The 18,292-nt window shown below is 44.2% G+C and overlaps 2 protein-coding genes across 2 annotated transcripts in view; both read left to right on the top strand.

Annotated features, from left to right (window-relative positions):
- The window catches only part of LOC108575406, a gene marked incomplete at its 5' end in the record, with an annotated part of 32,120 nt that extends 23,125 nt beyond the window's left edge, over positions 1-8,995 (top strand). The window contains 3 exons of the mRNA XM_017938183.1: positions 1,784-2,332; positions 3,003-5,053; positions 8,560-8,995. Coding sequence (XP_017793672.1) covers positions 1,784-2,332; positions 3,003-5,053; positions 8,560-8,712 — 2,753 coding nt within the window. The remainder of the gene's footprint in view (positions 1-1,783; positions 2,333-3,002; positions 5,054-8,559) is intronic.
- Positions 8,996-14,805: 5,810 nt separating this feature from the next.
- On the top strand, positions 14,806-16,396 carry LOC108575417. Its single transcript, XM_017938197.1, has 3 exons — positions 14,806-15,007; positions 15,566-15,681; positions 15,856-16,396. Exons 1-3 carry the CDS (start codon positions 14,837-14,839, stop codon positions 16,211-16,213), a joined length of 645 nt encoding a protein of 214 aa, XP_017793686.1. The 5' UTR covers positions 14,806-14,836; the 3' UTR covers positions 16,214-16,396.
- The last annotated feature ends 1,896 nt before the right edge of the window (positions 16,397-18,292 follow it).

Genomic DNA, 18,292 nt, shown 5'->3' with positions numbered 1-18,292 from the left:
AAAACAGGGTAGAATGGGTCCTAGAAAACAGCAGAAATACAGGGGAGAGTGGGCCCTAGAAGACAGGGTAAAACACGGGAAAAATGGGTCCTAGAAAACGTGGGAAAACCAGGGGAGAATGGGTCCTCGAAACCATGGGAAAAACAGTGGAGAATGGGTCCTAGAAAATAGGAAAAAAACAGGGGAGATTGGGTCCTAGAAAACAAGAGGAAAGCGGGGGTAAATGGGTCCCAGAAAATAGAGGAAAAACAAGGGAGAATCGGTTATAGAAAACAGAGAAAAAAGAGAGGAGAATGGGTCCTAGAAAGCAGCGGAAACACAGGGGAGAATGGGCCCTAGAAGACAGGGAAAATTGGGTCCTAGAAAACGTGGGAAAAGTAGGGGAAAATGGGTCATAAGAACAGGGGAAAAACAGAAGAGAATGAATGCTAAAAGACAGGAGAGAATGGGTCCTAGAAAACGGAAAAAATACCAGGGAAATCGTTCGCAAGGATACTAAGACCAACAGTGAAGCTGTCCACGATAGGTCTCACTCATCTAAATAGCTACCTTTCAATTTTTTAATTCTCTTTCCTAAAACAATCCAAATTTCTTTTCACCCTTCCTAAAAAAAAAATCCCACCGGAATTACTTTGATCGCTTCACTTAAATCCGATATCATCCGTCATTTCGGTATTCCGCGATAAAAAGCGAAGCAGCCAGAGTGAAAAGAGCAGAGGTTTTTCAACTGTTTAACCGAAATTTTTCCGACGATTACCGTCGAAGAGCGAGCACAGGGATTACAAAAGGAAGGGGTAGGATTAAAGCGAGATCGTTCCGCGATCTCCTTTCGTTCCGACTGCGAGCGAAACGCGTCCCTTAATTTTCTAACAAACGCGTAGCGGTCGCACGCGGCTCCGGTAATGTATACAGGGACAGTGAATAATCCGGGAACAAGTTAGTCCGTGCATCGGAGCCGAGTACGAGCAGTAGGTAAAGCGCTTTACGCGCGAAACCATCTTAATCTCCATTACAGGAACAATGCCGCTTTAATAATGGCCATTTGCTAGCGCTGATGGATGAGCGCCGCGAGCAACGGAACCCACTTTCCAGTGGACGTATCGCGACGCGCTTTTTATGAGAAATAAATCGACCTGGCTCACCGTTACCGACACCAGAGGAACATTCTTTCTCGCCAGATAACGTCCTATTCCCTATAGCGAAATTTCTCTCCTTTGCAAAGAAAAAAAGTACTCTTTCTTATTTCGCAGATTTACCCTTTAACCCTTTGACTTGGCTGCCTTTCGGTACCTATGCGAGAACTGCCACCCCGTGCGTTTATATTCGGAGTATCTCTCCTCTGAGTGTCGAGTTGCTTTCGCTCACGCTTAGGATTCAAAATTTTCTTTTAGTTCGAAAAACAGTATCGGTAAAACTAATGTATTATAGTATCCGGGCCTCCAGACCCAAATAGGAAACCGACGAGGAAAAATAGAGAAGGAGTTATTGGCGTAATGAGTAAAGCCTCGGCTTGCCAAGTCGGAGGTCCCGGGTTCGATTCCCGGTTGGGTCCCCCGAAATTTTTCTTCGTCTCTACACTAATGTAAGGAGATATTACTATAGAAAATAATTTTCCACGCATAATCTGTATAATTTAACACTATTTATTATTAAATATTTCATTACACCACAGTTGCACTCCATATCTAAGTTCGAAAAGAAGTAAAAACCAAAACTTCCCTCCACAAGCTTCGCGTAGATGGGCCTGACAAGTAAACTTGAACAAAATTTTCTCTGTCAACAGAGAACAAGAAGAACAATCTGGAAATATCGAGAAACACTCTGGACCCAGCTAAAAGAAGCTACGAATCCACGTCTACGCTGTTCCCCAGCACGTCAGAATCCTCCGGCGAGTCGAGAAAGTCGCGAAAAAAGTCGAAGAAGAAGAAGAAGCCTAGACATCGTTTCTCAACGACCACCTTGCCTCCAGTACCAGCTACTCCTCCTCTGTTCACCACGACGGAAACACCTTGGCAAACGACGCCTGGTCGGTGGCGTTTGGTCGCGGAGAGACTGTTCGGTGCACCCCGGCAACAGGATCTGCAGGAGGGAACTCAGAAAACCACGAGTCCTCAGTATTCGGTGTCTCAGAGCCCTAGAAGCTTGCCCTCTATCAGAGAGCTGATCGAACAGAACAAATCGAAGAGTAACCTGAAGTCGTTCCCGGCCGATAGGAAACTGCCGGACGAATTTGAAGGACTTGATAAGCAGAGGTTGTTCGAGAGGATTAGAGTTCATCTACCTGCCAGCGGACAGCCTCGTAGAGAACTCTACGCCAAACCTACTACGACAGGTTTGTTAACCCTCTACCGTCGAGGCGGAGACTCCGCTGATTCTGTCTTCCTTCTTCTCTTCCGTTCTACTTAGAACTGAACGTTGTTGTATTAACCCTCGTACGACGAATGCAGGGTCGCTTTAGGCGGCTCGGATTAGAAAATACACCAATAAACGAGAAAAATATAAAATACATGTATTTATAGCCAATTCTTTCTCGAAACCCGTGTCAAATAGAAATGTTGTTAAAATGATCCTGCATTCGCCTTCCGATGGTTAAAATGAAAGTAACCCTTTGCACTCCTTTGTCGAGTGTTTGACTCTTTTCTGACAATTTTGTCATTTTTCCGTATACTCATATGCTAATTCGAACCGATTATATTAAATTCTCTTGGTTTTGAAGTATCTAGAGAAAAGAGCGACGATTGCTTGATTAAGTGGCGACGCGACAAACTTTGTTGCTCGTCAATCAGAAATCTGTGGAACTTTTTCGTCGAGAACTTTCAAACTCCTCAGAAGAATCTTGCGAGAATGAGACTAGTTTCACACTTTTCTTGCTGAAGAGCTACGAGAAGATCCACGATCGAAAGATTTCTACTAGCTCGTTAAGAATTCGTAAAATGGATCTTCTCAGTTTGGACAGAAAGCGTCTTCATTTCCAGACTTTTCGAGTGACTCTAATTTTTCAGAACCAAAACGGATGCCAGACTACGACATCCCGGAAGAGTACCGCCGTTTGGGATACAACCAGCTTCCGCAGACATCCAGAGAGTACCAGAGAAGACGCGGGGAGGACTACCAGAGCGATTTCAACGTCCAATCCGACGGATATTCTCGCAATCAAGACTTCAGACCGCAGCCTGAGGAGTACGCGTTGAGCAAGAGCTGGCCCGATCTCTCCTACAGGTACACTCCACCTTGGAGAGTCGAGGAACACTCTCTGCTGCCTACAACCTCCGAAAAGTGGCCTTGGAGGCAGCCTCCGAGCGATTCTCAGTACTGGTTCGAACGTAGCAGCTTTCTTCCGGAGGAGAAGAGCTACTGGTCCGGCTTGGACCAGCAAGAAGACGCCGAACAGGAGGCAGAGGCTGGTAAGATGTGGCAGCAGCACTCTTGGAACAGAGACAGATCAGGCTGGCCTGTAGAGAAGCCTCTGAAAGTGTCTCCGTCGTGGCAGCTAGGCGACGCGAAGCTGTACGATCGCGATCCGGCGAACGGTGTCTGGGAGAAGAGCAAGAATCGTTCCGAGTTGAACAAGTCTTCGACGAAGCAGGATTCGAAGGAGAAGGTAGTTCTACCAGAGATCACGATGATGACCTGGAACAGCTTGACCTCTGACCCAGCCACCTGGCCTCACAAGCTGCCCGGAGTTAAACCGTGGCCCAAGGACGAGAACGGTAAATCGTACAATCCTAACGCCGATCTGGTGAAGAAACTGGGACTGGACAAGCAGAACAACGGCGTCTGGTCGAAGGAAGAGGCCGAGAAGTCGAACGGAGAGAGGAAGATGAAGGAGGAGAAGCAGAACAGGATGTTCTTGTCCAAAGAACAGGATTTATCGCAAACAGACGCTTCTAAGTACGCGTCGAACAACGACAGGAGCAACTTCAGCGACTACAAGCCTAGATCCTGGATGAAGTCTGACAGCATGCAGGGAGACGACGCCGGAGCTTGGAGGAGGAAGTACGACGGGAAGAGCTCGTGGAGCAACGAAGCTGCTTTGCCTAAAATCCAGTCTGTAGGAGCCTGGGTTATGGCAGCCGATCAATCCACCTGGAAACCTTATCAGATCAAACCGATGGAAGCCTCCGACGAGAACGCTTCGAGAAGATGGTCGAAACCACTGGGCAGGTCTAACGTCGACTTGAAGTGGCCTAACAAAGGATCCTGGACGGAGAAAGTGAAGGATTCCTGGATGAAACAGTCGAGCATGTCCCTCTGGCCTGATAAACCAAACGTCCCAGAGCTGTGGCAGGGAAAATTGAACAAACAAAGCTCGTGGTTCCCGAAAACGAAGGATCCAGACACCTGGACGTCCAAGTCCAGCAATCCTGAGCCCTGGAAGATGAAAGGAGACTGGTTGACAAAGCCAGAATCTTCTTCGTGGCTCTCTAAAGTAGGCGAGAACAATTCTTGGGCTACCAGAGGCAGTTCTTGGTCCACAAAGTCCAACGAATCCTGGACCTCGAAGACGAACGACGACGTGTCCAAGTTCAACGGCGATTCCTGGCCTGTGAAGGTTAAGGAAGAGGACTCGGACGACGCCTGGTCGAGGAAATCCACCGAGCAGAACTTGTCCCCGTGGCAGCAGAAGATGAACGACGAGTGGAACTACGGGAAAGCTAGCTCGACGGGGACGTGGCCCACGAAGTGGAAGCAGTTCGCGTATCATCGCGTGACAGCCATGCCTATCTCGAAGCCTGGAACCACAGCGGACGCAGCTTCGTCCAAGTCGAAGAACGCTTTCGTCGCCGTGTCCGCGGTCTCTTCGCCCAAGTACACCGGAAACGAGTGGAGGAAGAACGAGGAGGACACGAGGAACGAGAACGGTCGGCTGGAGGAGCAAGAGAGGTCTCGCAATCAGCTGCAGGTGGGTTTGGAGGGGCCTATCTACGCGTGGAAGAAGGATTCCGGTCTGAGAGGCGGCCTGGCGAAAGGGAACAGCAGCGATCCGCTGGAGAACCAGCTGGAGGCACTCAGGCAAATTGACTTCTGGTCCTACAAAGAGAACGAGGCCGAGGTGAGCGCTCGATTTGCGTTTTATTAAATTCCACAACCACCTATGGCAGTCTCGTTCGACAGACCGTCTGCCTTCCGGCTGCTGGTTCTATCGGGAATTAACGATGGAACGCGAGGAGCTAATTGGAAATGTATAATTTAAGAAGGTGAGAGTGGAAGTTATAGGAATTTCGACGTTAGAGTGGGCTGTTTTCGGCCATCGCTGCTGTTAAATTAAATCACTCGAGGCTGGCGATTTTTCGAAAGTCGGTCCTCAGGAGCGTAACTTTTTTTTTCAAAAATTGAGAAAAACAAACATGTTTGGGAAGTGAAAAATTAGCATTGTACACATTTCTCTCGCTGTCTACACTTATTTCGTGGTCCCAGCTTGGAACCAACGCAGGTTTTAGTATCTGCAGAGCTTTAACTTTTATTTTCCTTAAAAATTATCTTATTTCCGTGATTAGTACTTGAGTAATAACGTAATATGAGTCCATTTTGTTACACACTTTGTTCTCGGATCTCCGTTATTTCTTACTCGAATCATAGGCGAAGATCGTGGAGTTTCAGGCGTTCGGTGATTTCAGACTGTAACTCTCGATGCAATTGCTTTTATCACGCGAGACTGGCAATCCGTCTGCTCTTTATTCCAACAGGCATATCTAGTTAACAATAGAACGCTGTTGCAGGAAGTTTGCTCGAATACAACGTGTTCTTAATTATCTGCTTCATTTACCGTCTCGGAACGAACTTGGCTGTTACGATCGAGATATCTATTCGGTGACTGTAAGGGGCGGCAACAAGTCAGGAAGATCGCTCGTTGACGATGGAATCGAAAATTCGTTGGGTTCGAAGGGAATCGAAATCGTGTTCCAGGACGTGACGAGTTCAAGTTACGATCGTTTCGTGCCACATGCCACGGTGGAAAGTTTCACCGGGATTGGATCTACGGCGGATTGTAACCCGCGGACTTTCTTAACCGCTAATTCGTCCACTGTAAACTCGCCCCTAGCGAGCTAGATGCAATTTCCTCGGGACTAATCCGACTGAGTTTCGCGCGGTAGAATTCTCTACTGAGGTATCTGGACCGTTTTTTGGCAGGTTGAAAAATGGTCCTGCTGCATCTCGCCTTGGGAACATATTTTTACATATTTGTGCATTTAGAATTAGTTGGTGTAATTTTTTCTTACCTCTCTAATCACCGTGGACATTTTGATTAGGCTGAAAAATGGTCCAGATGCATCGCGGATTTTACGAATATATTTTTGCACACTTGTGCATTTGTAGTTTACAATGCTTCAAAAATTAGGGTCTTTTAGATGGTTGGTGTGTTCTTCTCTCATCTCTACTCACCGTCGATTTTTTGATTAGGTTTAAAAATGGCCCAGATATGTCGCGAATATTACGAACACACTTTTACACGTTTGTGTATTTATAATTAGGCTTTTTTTAGATATATTGTTGGTGTATTCTGGACAACTTTTTGATTAGGTTTTTGAGAACATATTTTTACACACTTGTGTATTTATAGTTTCAAATATTAGGGTTTTAACAATTTTTTGTTTAGGCTTTTACGAACATATTTTTACACACTTGTGTATTTATAATTTCCGATGCTTCTCTGCTTGCATTATTTTCAAAAATTAGGGTCCTTTTAAATAGGTAGTCCATTCTTCTCTTATCTCTAATCACCGTCGATTCAGACAATTTTTTAGTTAAGCTTCTACAAACATATTTTTGTTCATTTACAGTTTCCAACGTTTCCCTGCTTGCACCATTTTCAAACACTAGAGTCTTCTTAAACGGTTGGTGTGTTCTTCTTTCATCGCTAATCACCGTCGATCGACCGAAACCTACAACCGTTCCGAGTCAGGAAGTTCCCTAAACATCGACGGTGTTTGAATTTCGGCAGAGAACCGGAGAAACAACGTTCGATTCCTCGTCAGGCCAAACTACGAGGACAACTAGGATCCCCGTTGAACCGCGAACCGCAATTAGAACGGTCAAATAAACGTTGGCCGAAATTTAAGCGAATCAAACGAGCAAGAACGGTCGATTCTTCTCTCCGTCCTTTTTAACGAACTGTGGAACCGGTCTCTGCCGGTTGACAAAACGAGAGGAAGTTTGTGATCTCGAGCCGGGCTATTTAAGAGGGAGGCGAAAAGACACTCGAATTGGAAGTAATCCCGGGGCATCGCGACGCTTTTACGTGCCGCAATTTCCGGGATCCGTTGACGAGGACGTGCCTGGACTCGCTTGACCCCGGAAGTGAGCGATGCGCTTCCTTCCTGCCCGCGGACCTTACGTGATCCCTGCTCTGATTGCGAAAGTTCGCCGCGTCGCGACCGTGCCGAACGTAAAGCTCCGCTCTACTTCCCCTTCCGATATAGAAATTCCCGGCCGGATCGCGTCCACCTATTGGCCCGGAGCAAACAAATAGACGTGGATTCTCTGTCACCCTTTTCTCGCACGGCTAATAAACGCGATCGATGGATCGTTGGATCTTCTTGGGAACGGTGTCTCTGTCGACGGAACGATTGTTTCGTTGGGAGTAGGAAGATTTTAGGAATTCTTTTGCATCGACTGTACGTAGAGGGTGAGGGACGTAGAACGTGAGAAGTGAAAAGTGTTGGAAATATTGGCGTAATGAGAAAATTTTCGGAAGAATTGAGGAATTTGGGAGACACTTTTTTCGACATCTTTTTTCTGAAAGGAATTGTACAGTTTCGGACGAATTCGGTGACTGTGGTCACTCAGGGTATAACGAAGTACAGTCGGTGGAAGAAATATAGGGAAGATCGCAACTTTTCTCGTTCCTTAAGTATATCGATCATTTATATAACTGAAACGAAGGATTTCTTTGAAAATAAGCAATGGAATGACCGAATTCAGTGACTGTGGTCACTCAGGGTATAATGAAGTACAGTCGGTGGAAGAAATATAGCGAAGATCGCAACTTTTCTCGTTCCTTAAGTACATCAATTATTCAAGTAACTGAAATGAAGGATTTCTTCGAAAATAAGCACTGAAATGACCGAATTCAGTGACTACAGTCACTCAAGGTATAATAAAGTACAGTCGGTGGAAGGAATATAAAGAATATAGTAACTTTCCTCGTTCCTTAAGTACATCAATTATTCAAGTAACTGAAATGAAGGATTTCTTCGAAAATAAGCACTGAAATGACCGAATTCAGTGACTACAGTCACTCAGGGTATGATAAAGTATAGTCGGTGGAAGAAATGTAGCGAAGATCGCAACTTTTCTCGTTCCTTAAGTATATCGATCATTTATATAACTGAAACGAAGAATTTCTTTGAAAATAAGCGCTAGAATGACCGAATTCAGTGACTACAGTCACTCAAGGTATAATAAAGTACAGTCGGTGGAAGGAATATAAAGAATATCGTAACTTCCCTCATTCCTTAAGTACATCGATCATTTAAGCGAAACGAAGAATTCCTTCGAAAACGAATACTGCAATATTTAATTCCACAAACTACCTGTATTCAATTTCTCAATTTCCAGAAGAGATTGACGTCAACTAGCGCCACCACGGAAACGACGTCCATTGCGCCTACATACGGCACGTCGACGACAGGACATCGTCGAGGGAGCCTGATGGCAGGGAAGAGCAACGGCCTGCTCGAGACGAACCGGCGGACGATCTCGATGAAATAAGCGGAAGATTTACCTTAGATCCTTGATCTTGCCCGATCTGAGTACCGGTCTGTTCAGTCGACAATAGGCTACGCGAAGTCTCTGAGCAATTTCCAACGACTCTCTGGCCCCCTGCCAAGGTGCACCGAACCAAACCTATCCTGTCAGCCTGAGCAGCGAAATTTCTCGTCGATTTCAACTTTGATCGGCACGTCATACCACAAGGAACTATCCACTTATCTTCTATTTTCACCTGTGTTTTCTGTATTCCTCCTTACTCGATACACCTTTCTTTTCCCCCTCTCGCCCCTGTTTTTTCCTCAATTGTTAACCGAATGGTACACGTGTCGTATCGCATCCGAGTATGTTTGTCGTTGAATCGTGCTAACCATCGTGCCATATTTACCGAGCGTACGTGGGCGTGTTGCGAGAACAATCCACGGCTTGGAAAAATGTTATTTCAGAGGAGAAAGAGAGGAGAACGGAGGATCCTTGATGGATCGTTTTCTTTATTTCTTTCGCCATCTTTCTGTCTGTATTTTTTTGTTTTTTTTTTTTAAGAAACTCGAACTTCGAAGAACCTTCCGGGTTTGCTAGAGGAGCATCAACTTCAACGGCGATCTTCTCCGAATTTCTCAACTTTCTGCACTCTCTCTCTCTTCTCGAACACACTTTTCCCCTTTTATTCTTCTTTCTCTCCCCAGCTTTCTTTCTCTTTCATTCAACCAAGATTCTTCGAACCAATTTTCTCCGTGGCAGCATTCACCCCGGAGCTCTCCTCTCCTCCTCGAATTTTTATTTCAACCCACGTGGAAACCTGGCGAAAAGAATGAATCGTACGGTGTACGCGAAGATTCCAAGTACCGGGGGAGAGAAAGATTTTCACGGAAAGCTTCTCCCTTCTCCGCGGAATCCCGAGTTTCGAGGAGTCGCGTCCAACGAGAAAAAGAACGGTCAAACGTGTAATTCGGGGTTGCAGTCGAAGGATAGAATTTTCACGCCTACGTACGCACGCAGACTTCCGTTCCCTGTTTCGCGAACAGCCAATTCTAGTCTCGAGGGGATGTTGTAACGGTAGATTAATTAAACAGAGTCTAAGCTTCTTTTCCCGTTTTCTTGTTTTCGAGGCGACGAAAACTCGCCTGAGGAAATGTTATCGCAGAGCGGAATAATGCACGGTGTACCGGTGTCGAGGGGCTAACGTAAGAGCTTGTACGCTTTCACCAGCACGGAAACTGTAACTTCGCCGCGCAGAGAGTTTAGTAGGAAATCGAGTGAATATTTTTTCTACGGGACTGAAATTGTCGGTCACGGCCTAACGCCGTCGAATTCTAGGAAAATTGTTCAACCTTTCGAGTGCCCTTAGCGCATCACAAGTTGGTTCCTCTCGTCTGTTTTAAGAAGAACGACCAAAAGCATAGGAAACAATCTTTCGAACGAAGAAAATTGAAACGTTCAAAAATAACACTTCGAATGGAGTAGCGAAAGTTGAGGGATCGGAATGTCTCGACCGACTTTTAATGCGTTAAATCGGCCATCTCTTCGTTCACCTATCGGCAGAGCTGCTTAACTTCTTGCTCACGAGCAAACTTCCCCTCCCGAGGTTCCCCCACTATGCGACTCAGATGATGGAGGAGTCCTCCCACCACAACTCCAGCGATAGTTTTTGGGTACGAAATGTGCAACATAAACAAAAGGCAGTCGTTGGAGTTATGGTAGGAGGGCTCCTTCTCGCAACTCGAGCGAGATCATCTGAGTCGCATAGTGGGGCAACCTCGAGAGGGGAAATTTGCTCGTGAGCAAGAAGTTAAGCAGCTCTGACCTACCGGAAGTAGCGTCCGGAACATGCGGCGGTCGAGAAGAATCCATGACAATATTTCACGAGTGGCGTTATAGTAGAGAGCGAAAGAAGAAAAACAAAACAGAAACGCTCGTTGACTCGTTGTTGGATCTTGCTCTAAGAATCGACGATTGGATTCTATCGTTTCGTGGCACAGCTCGACCCTCTGCGGCTGTTCAACGCCTTTCATTTGAAAAAGAAAGGAACGAAGACAGGAATATTTTTAGGTTAATAATTTTCTCAGCTCGAGACACAGGGTAGAATAAGACGAGTTACGAGGAATAAAGGGCGCTATATTTATATTATACAGAGTATCCATGAAAGATCGTGTCCTTTTTAAAAATTTATTCTCGCATCCATAATGTCGTACGACGATACTCTCTATCGCTAGAGTACCTTACGAAGTCTCTTTGAACTTTCGGACGGCGGATGCCGGGTCACCTCTGACCCTGCTTTTAAATTTCCCTTCTTTTAGCACAAATTCTTGTCTCCTTATATTATCAATATGTTTCTTATTTTGATCGTAAAATATTTTTATAATTTTGTAATGCCATAATAATGCCTAGTGAAATGAAAAAATTTTGGTTCGCTTGCGTATGAAGATTTTAATATTGGGTCACATTTGACCCGCCGTCCGTCGTTCGAGGATTAAAGTGAAAGAAAACTAAAAATTGCTTCGAAGTTGCTTTTAGTTGTTTAGTCGACGCCATTTTGAACGTCGAGTGAAACTTTCTCGGTCGAGTTGCAACCGGTGCTTGTTATTTACACGTCTCTCCGCGCACTGGTCACTTTGTGGAAGGAAATAGAAACGGGTATAGCTGGTGGGAGAAATACAGCGAGGTCGTGAATTGCGACTTAAGCGAAAACATCGAATCTGGAAAGAACAGCTGACGCTTTTAGTGGCCAAGCGGCGGCCATATTGGATCAGTATAGATCCACCTCTGCTTTCGTTATTCTCTTTTTATCGCTTAGAATCTTGATCCTTTTGATACAATTGATATCCGCTATAAATAAAATCAGATAAAATTTGTTTAAGGCTGACTTTGTTGCAGCCTCGAACGAGGATCGAGCTCCTTATCTCGCATCCAAACTGATGTTGAGGCGATCGAATTTTACGTTGCTTCACGCCTGTCTGATTTTACGACCTCGCTATATATCTCTTCCACCAACTGTACCATCTTTTATGGACACGCTGTATATACGTAACACGTATCTCGGGGAAAGTAAGGATTAAAGGTGTACCGTAGATCATGTTAGAGAATATCGCCTTCGATTTACATATCGTTTGTATTGTATTTCGTTCAACTTTCTGGGTTAAAGAGGGGGAGGGGGGGGGGGGCGGTAGAACGAAAAACTGGAAGAGCTGTTGAACCGTGGAGGGTTCGCTCCGCGAGTGAATCGATTTGGAAGGACGAATTGGAAGAGGAAAGGGAAATGAACTAGCAGGAAACTGAGCCCGTGGCATATCACGTGGAGTAATAATTCTCGCGACAGTGCGTCGATGTGTACATAGAATGCGTTCTGATTAATTCTGTTCGTTCTGAAAGCAAGGAGAAAGATTCGATGGAGCGTTCGACCAAGGACCAACAAGTTGCCCTCTTTATTCAGGATTTCAGAAGCCGCTTTTTCGAACGTAAACGTGAATCTCCGTGGGAAGGATCGAAGCGATTTTTGAAGATAGTCGATTGTAATTTAAACGAAATCTGGAGTACTAAAGTTGGTCTCTCGCCTCTAACGAATTTATTCGTCGATTCTAAGTGAAATGTTCGGCGAAGAGGTTCGGCCCTCGTCCTCGTTCGTTTCTCTCCTCGAAAAACGATCCAGCGGCACTGTAAATATCGCGGTTCACGGCACACTGGAGCTTGGTCGAGCGTTCCTTTCTTCCGAATAGCCGACGAAAAATGGTTTGTCGGATGGAAGGGAATTTTGAAATAATTCGAGTAACAATGTGTACGAGGAACGAGATTCGATGGAAATTTGTACGTCGAAACGTGTGAATTTTAATAGGGAAATTATAGGCGAGCACTGTTGTGTTTTTAGTTAAAAAATGCGAGAAAGTAATGTTTCTTTGATGAAAATAGAGGGACAGACTCTCCCTGCGTCGTTCGAATGAAAGATTGAAGCGCGTAGAAAGATGCGAAGTGGCACGGGTCTGTAAAGAGAGAGAGAGAGAGAGAGCGAGTAAAGTGGTGCAGCAGAGAATAAGACACGCACACACGCATACACATTTGTACGCACACGACAGAGAGGAATGGAAGGGATGTCGTAAGGGTATATACGCTGGTATATCTCCTCGAATTTTCAGAATTCATGAAAATTCATGTACCTACCTTTATAGGATCCTCTGTATCTACCCGTACGTAGGATATCGATTTAAGGAAAACGAGAGAATAAATGTCGTACGTTGTATATTTGCCCCCCGGTGTTCTTTTTACGCCTGACCCTGCCAATATTCGTTTCTACGTTGATACGTTCAATTCTACGTATTTTTTCACGATTACTTTACGATCTCAACCATTGATCGTTCGTTGGAAACGAGTCGTTTACAGAAATCTGCATTATCGACCGACGATACACCTTTCAAACAGGTTACTTTAACTACGGTTGGTAATTCAGAGTTCTTCCTTATCCGTGATAAAATAATCGGACGAAATTCATTGTAGAATAATTAATTAAACTTAATGGAAAGATTAATCGTTTTATCAATTTATCAGAAAAAAGAATCTTTTATTTAGAGAACTTCGAGGAAGTGTTAGGACAAACAGTGTAACTGATACCAGATAAACCCCACTTTTACAAAAAACTTAAAAGTGCAAAACATTGATTTGTAATTAATAATGAACGATAAGGATTGATTATCGGCATTGATATATTGTAGTTATTATGTCATTCGATAAAGAAACTTCCTTACCTTCGATAACAGAGAAAAAGAATCTTACGTATTTCATCTGTGTCTGTAACTCTCGCAAACTTTCCTTCATAAATAGACGTATAATTTATCTTGCTCATCTTTCGATCCACCAACGTCGAACCGATCGAAATCAAACATAAGAAACACTTTCACACAACGATTAAATCTGTCGAAAATATTTTTATTAAGCGATCTTAATCTCCTAGAGACGATGAATTAAATTGATAAAATTGATTACGCATATCTATATATGTATACATACCTACGTCTAAAATGAAAATTCTGTTCGTTTCTCTTACGTTTCTTCGATGAGAAATTTCACGTATTCGTGAAACGTCGAAAAACATTTTTTACAGCTGCATTCGAGAGGAAGAATTTATCGACGGTGTTTTCCACGAAAACATTCCTCGCGTATGTATCATTCATCGGAGTCTCGAAACAACGATCGATCGAATTTCTGCATACACCGATAACCAACTGAGTATTGCAACGTGACGTAAAATCTCACATGTGATTGCCAAGGTCAAGTATGTGGCTAATTAGATACAGGTGAGAAATCTTTACTTGAACGATACCAGATGCAACGACGTTTCATTCTCAAAACTCTCATCGAAACAAATCGAACAGAAATTAACACAGATAAGGTGAAATACATGAAAACACTAATTAACATATCAAGCGAGAATTTTTTACACGTCGATTCAGTTTAGAACCGAGATTACTTGGAGAGCCAAAAATTGCGGGATGTCCAGAGAAATGGAAGCCTCGAGCGAGAAAAGCGAAAGCTATCGTTCGTCAGAGGGTGAGGAAAAAAAGAAACCTGAATCGGATCGATCGAATTTCTGCATACACCGATAACCAACTGAGTATTGCAACGTGACGTAAAATCTCACATGTGATTGCCAAGGTCAAGTATGTGGCTAATTAGATACAGGTGAGAAATCTTTACTTGAACGATACCAGATGCAACGACGTTTCATTCTCAAAACTCTCATCGAAACAAATCGAACAGAAATTAACACAGATAAGGTGAAATACATGAAAACACTAATTAACATATCAAGCGAGAATTTTTTACACGTCGATTCAGTTTAGAACCGAGATTACTTGGAGAGCCAAAAATTGCGGGATGTCCAGAGAAATGGAAGCCTCGAGCGAGAAAAGCGAAAGCTATCGTTCGTCAGAGGGTGAGGAAGAAAAGAAACCTGAATCAGAGTGTTCAACGTAATTCACTGGCCGCGATAAGGTAATCAGCGAGTAATCATTAATTCTACACAGTTTCACTTGAAATGAATCGTCCGATAATGGGGCGACGTCACCCTATATAAGGTACTCGGAAATACACAAAAGAGTCATAGTGTATCAATCGTGTATCAATCGTGTGGAAATCAGAAATGGCATTCGTGAAATTCTTACTGATCACATGCCTGCTAGGGATCGCCCTTCGGGAGATCCACGGACACGGAATGATGATGGATCCTGTGAGCAGAAGCAGCGCATGGAGGAAAGGATACCCCGTTGAACCGAATTACACTGACAACCAATTGTTCTGCGGAGGATACAACGTAAGAAAATCAACTAAATCTCCTGCGTGTCGACCCTTTCAAGCATTTCGAGATGAACGCGACGTCGAATAGTCCTTCGTTGACTCTGTTCGTTGCAACCCTCGTAAATAAATTACAGAAATATTGGCAAAAGTGTGTCGATCCGTCGTATTATCCTGTTTAAACGTTTTCTCCATTTTTTAGTGAGAAGCAAGCATTTCGAAATGAACACGAATAGTCCTTCTTAGACTTCGTTAATTCCAGCCTTTGTAGTTTATTACAGATAGCATAAATAAATCAGCCAAATATTGGCAAAAGTGTGTCGATCCTTCGTACTATCCTGTTGGAACATTTCCTCCATTTTCTACTAAGAAGAAAGCATTTCGAGATGAGATCAGTCGTCCTAAGGCTTCACTCGTTCCAAATCTCGTAGCTCTTTAAATTACCCAAATTTTGACAAAGTGTGTGATTCTTATTTCGAACGAACATCTCAACTTCCGGCGAAGGAGGAGGAAAATTTTCCGGAGGAAATCTACCGCAAAGTGTAAGAGATAATCCGTTTTTTTTTTCACAACACAGGTACAATACAACCAAAACCACGGAAAATGCGGCGAATGCGGCGACGACTACGCAATGCCCCGTCCCAGGCCCAACGAAAATGGCGGCATCTACGGACTCGGCATCAGCGTTCGAAAGTAAATATCCATATTCTACCCCGATCTCCACGAAAATTGAGGAAAAATATTGAGAGACCCAAAACGGGAATCGAACCCGGGACCTTGGGCTTTCCTGTTTGGGCATGGAGGCCCCGATACTACATATGTGTATCTCGTTCGAAATTCGACAAAATCTCTCTTCCCTCGTTTCAGCTACACAGTGGGCCAAATCGTGAACGTGAAAGTGAAACTGACCGCCAATCATTTGGGAACCTTTAGGTTCCACCTGTTAGAACTGCACAACATACACCACGTAGAGACTGAGGAGGGCTTCGACGAGTATCCTTTGAAACTAGCAGACGGTGGCTACGAAGTGCAGGTACCCAGCACGAAGATGGACTTCGACATTCCTGTTCGTCTGCCAGCCGAATTGGTCTGCGAACACTGCGTCCTCAGATGGACATATCGAGCTGGAAACAATTGGGGAGATTGCGACGACGGCACTTCCCGTTTGGGCTGTGGACCACAGGAAACCTTCAGGAACTGCGCCGACGTTTCTATTTCTGTCTGAACGAACCGGTGAATCCTAAACGACGAGCGAGGTATAGTCGGTGGAAGCGATGTAGCGAGATCGCGAATTAAAGAATCAAGTCTGTCACCAATGGCCGGAGTGCCTCAAATATTTAGACTAATTAAAATAAAATAAAACTGGACATTATTTTGAATTTAAAAAAAATAATAATGTAATGTTGTGTTTAGGATAATGAAAATTTTGTTAAAGGCTACCTGAGAGAAAAATATAAATCTGGCCTGACAGTCAATGTATTAAGAGGCGACACTTAGGGCGGCGCGTTATTTTTGAAATTTCAAATTTTTCATTCGAGATAGACGGTAATCCTGCCTAACAGTAATTTTTGTGCTGATTAAAACGAAGCCTGAAGTCAACGAGTAAGGCACACAAATTTGTTAAAAACACCGCAATGGAGGAAGGAATTCAGAGTTGGCAGCGTTCGGTTCTAGCCTCTTATCTCCCGAATCGCTGGTTTCGCGCTCAATTTACGCGTATAGTCGGTGGAAGAAATACACCGAGGTTGTAAATTAAATGAAGTTATTAACTCTGGATAATTTGAGACTGAATCGAAGCTAAGACACACTTCAAAGGCCCTGACTCAGGTTTCCATCGATTCTCCTTCGATCGTGTATACTCCAATACCCGACTCGCTCTATTTCTTCCATCGACTATACCTTGACGCTTAACTCACTTTATCACCTCGTTACGTCGCTTCTACTGGCTGTACATTCGCTCTGAAACCGGGGAAACGTTTGTAGATTCGCAGTTTTCGCGACAATTATATGCATCGCAAATTGAAATTCGAGATTAACATTGTTTTCGAAGTTTCAACGTTTACTACCCAATCGACGATTCACCTACACTGCGGCGTTCCAAGTGGTTCGATAAAATGGGTCAGAGGAGGGGCGTGTGGGAGAAATTTGAGCGAGATTGTTACAACTTCGACTAGTTAAGATTAGATAGTAGCGTGATATCTGAATCGATCGAACACAGATAGGAAAAATCTGACTTCGGGGGAATATTTTGCCGTTATTTATAGACAATTAATTGGATAAACACGTCTATGTAGGTCAACGACGTGTTTGTTTCCCTTGTGATATTTTTGTTCCTACGTTTTACTCTTGCTGTTCGAACGATTGTAGAAATTGTAGGTACGTCGAATCGTCGAATTATTTTCTAACCGCGTCCCGTTCATTGTTCGAGGTACTCCGCGGCACACCAAGTGATAAATAATGCAACAGGGAGATAAAACAGTTGGCTGATAATGCGCGGTAATACGGCCTGCAAATTAACGGGAAGCGTGTACATGCAGATTATTCGGCACGCTTTCACCGAATCTCGGTCTCTCTTTAAAGCTTCGCTCTCTCAGCTATCGTTACACTTTCCGTGCCCTGTTCCCCCCTCGTGCCTCTTTCTTGCTTTAATTGACGTTACATCGAATAGTTCAGTTTTACGGTTCAGCCATTGATAATCTGGAGGTGTGTACGCGTGGAAGTGTACTATCTTTATCGCGTACGCCCCTCTTAAGGTTACAATTTTCCTTTCCTCGACCTTGTTACTAGATTTACCGTTTCCTTGTTGCTATCTTATCTCTGCTTCTCCTGTGTTCCACCGTTTCCCGGTATACTCGCCCGCCGTAACAGATTCTTTGCAGTTTACTCTCTGCTCTTTTTATTATTTCTGCGCGCTATCGGTCGCTTATGCGGAGAGAGAAATATCATGGAAAGAGAGCGTGGAGACAGAGAACATGAAGAGAGAAAAAGCGTGGAAAGAGAAAGAGAGCGTGAAGGGAGAGACCGTGGAGTGAGAAAAAGCGTGGAGAGCGAGAGCGCGTGGAGAAAAAATGATGGAAAGAGAGCGTGGAGACAGAGAACATGAAGAGAGAAAATACGTGGAAAGAGAAAACGTGGAAAAGGAGAGAGAGCGTAGAGGGAGAAAAAGCGTGGAAGGAGAGAGAGAACGTGGAGAGAGAAAAAGAGCGTGGAAACAGAGAGAGAAAATGGAGGGAGAGACCGTGGAGCGAGGGAGAGCCATCCTCCTCCGCACCCTCGCACCTATTTCTCATTCCATTATACTCGT

The sequence above is a fragment of the Habropoda laboriosa genome, unplaced genomic scaffold (assembly GCF_001263275.1).
Source record: "Habropoda laboriosa isolate 0110345459 unplaced genomic scaffold, ASM126327v1 scaffold297, whole genome shotgun sequence".
Taxonomy (NCBI): Eukaryota; Metazoa; Arthropoda; class Insecta; order Hymenoptera; family Apidae; genus Habropoda; species Habropoda laboriosa.
The sequence above is the reverse complement of the archived record's forward strand: the minus strand, read 5'-3'. Positions and strand labels throughout refer to the sequence as shown.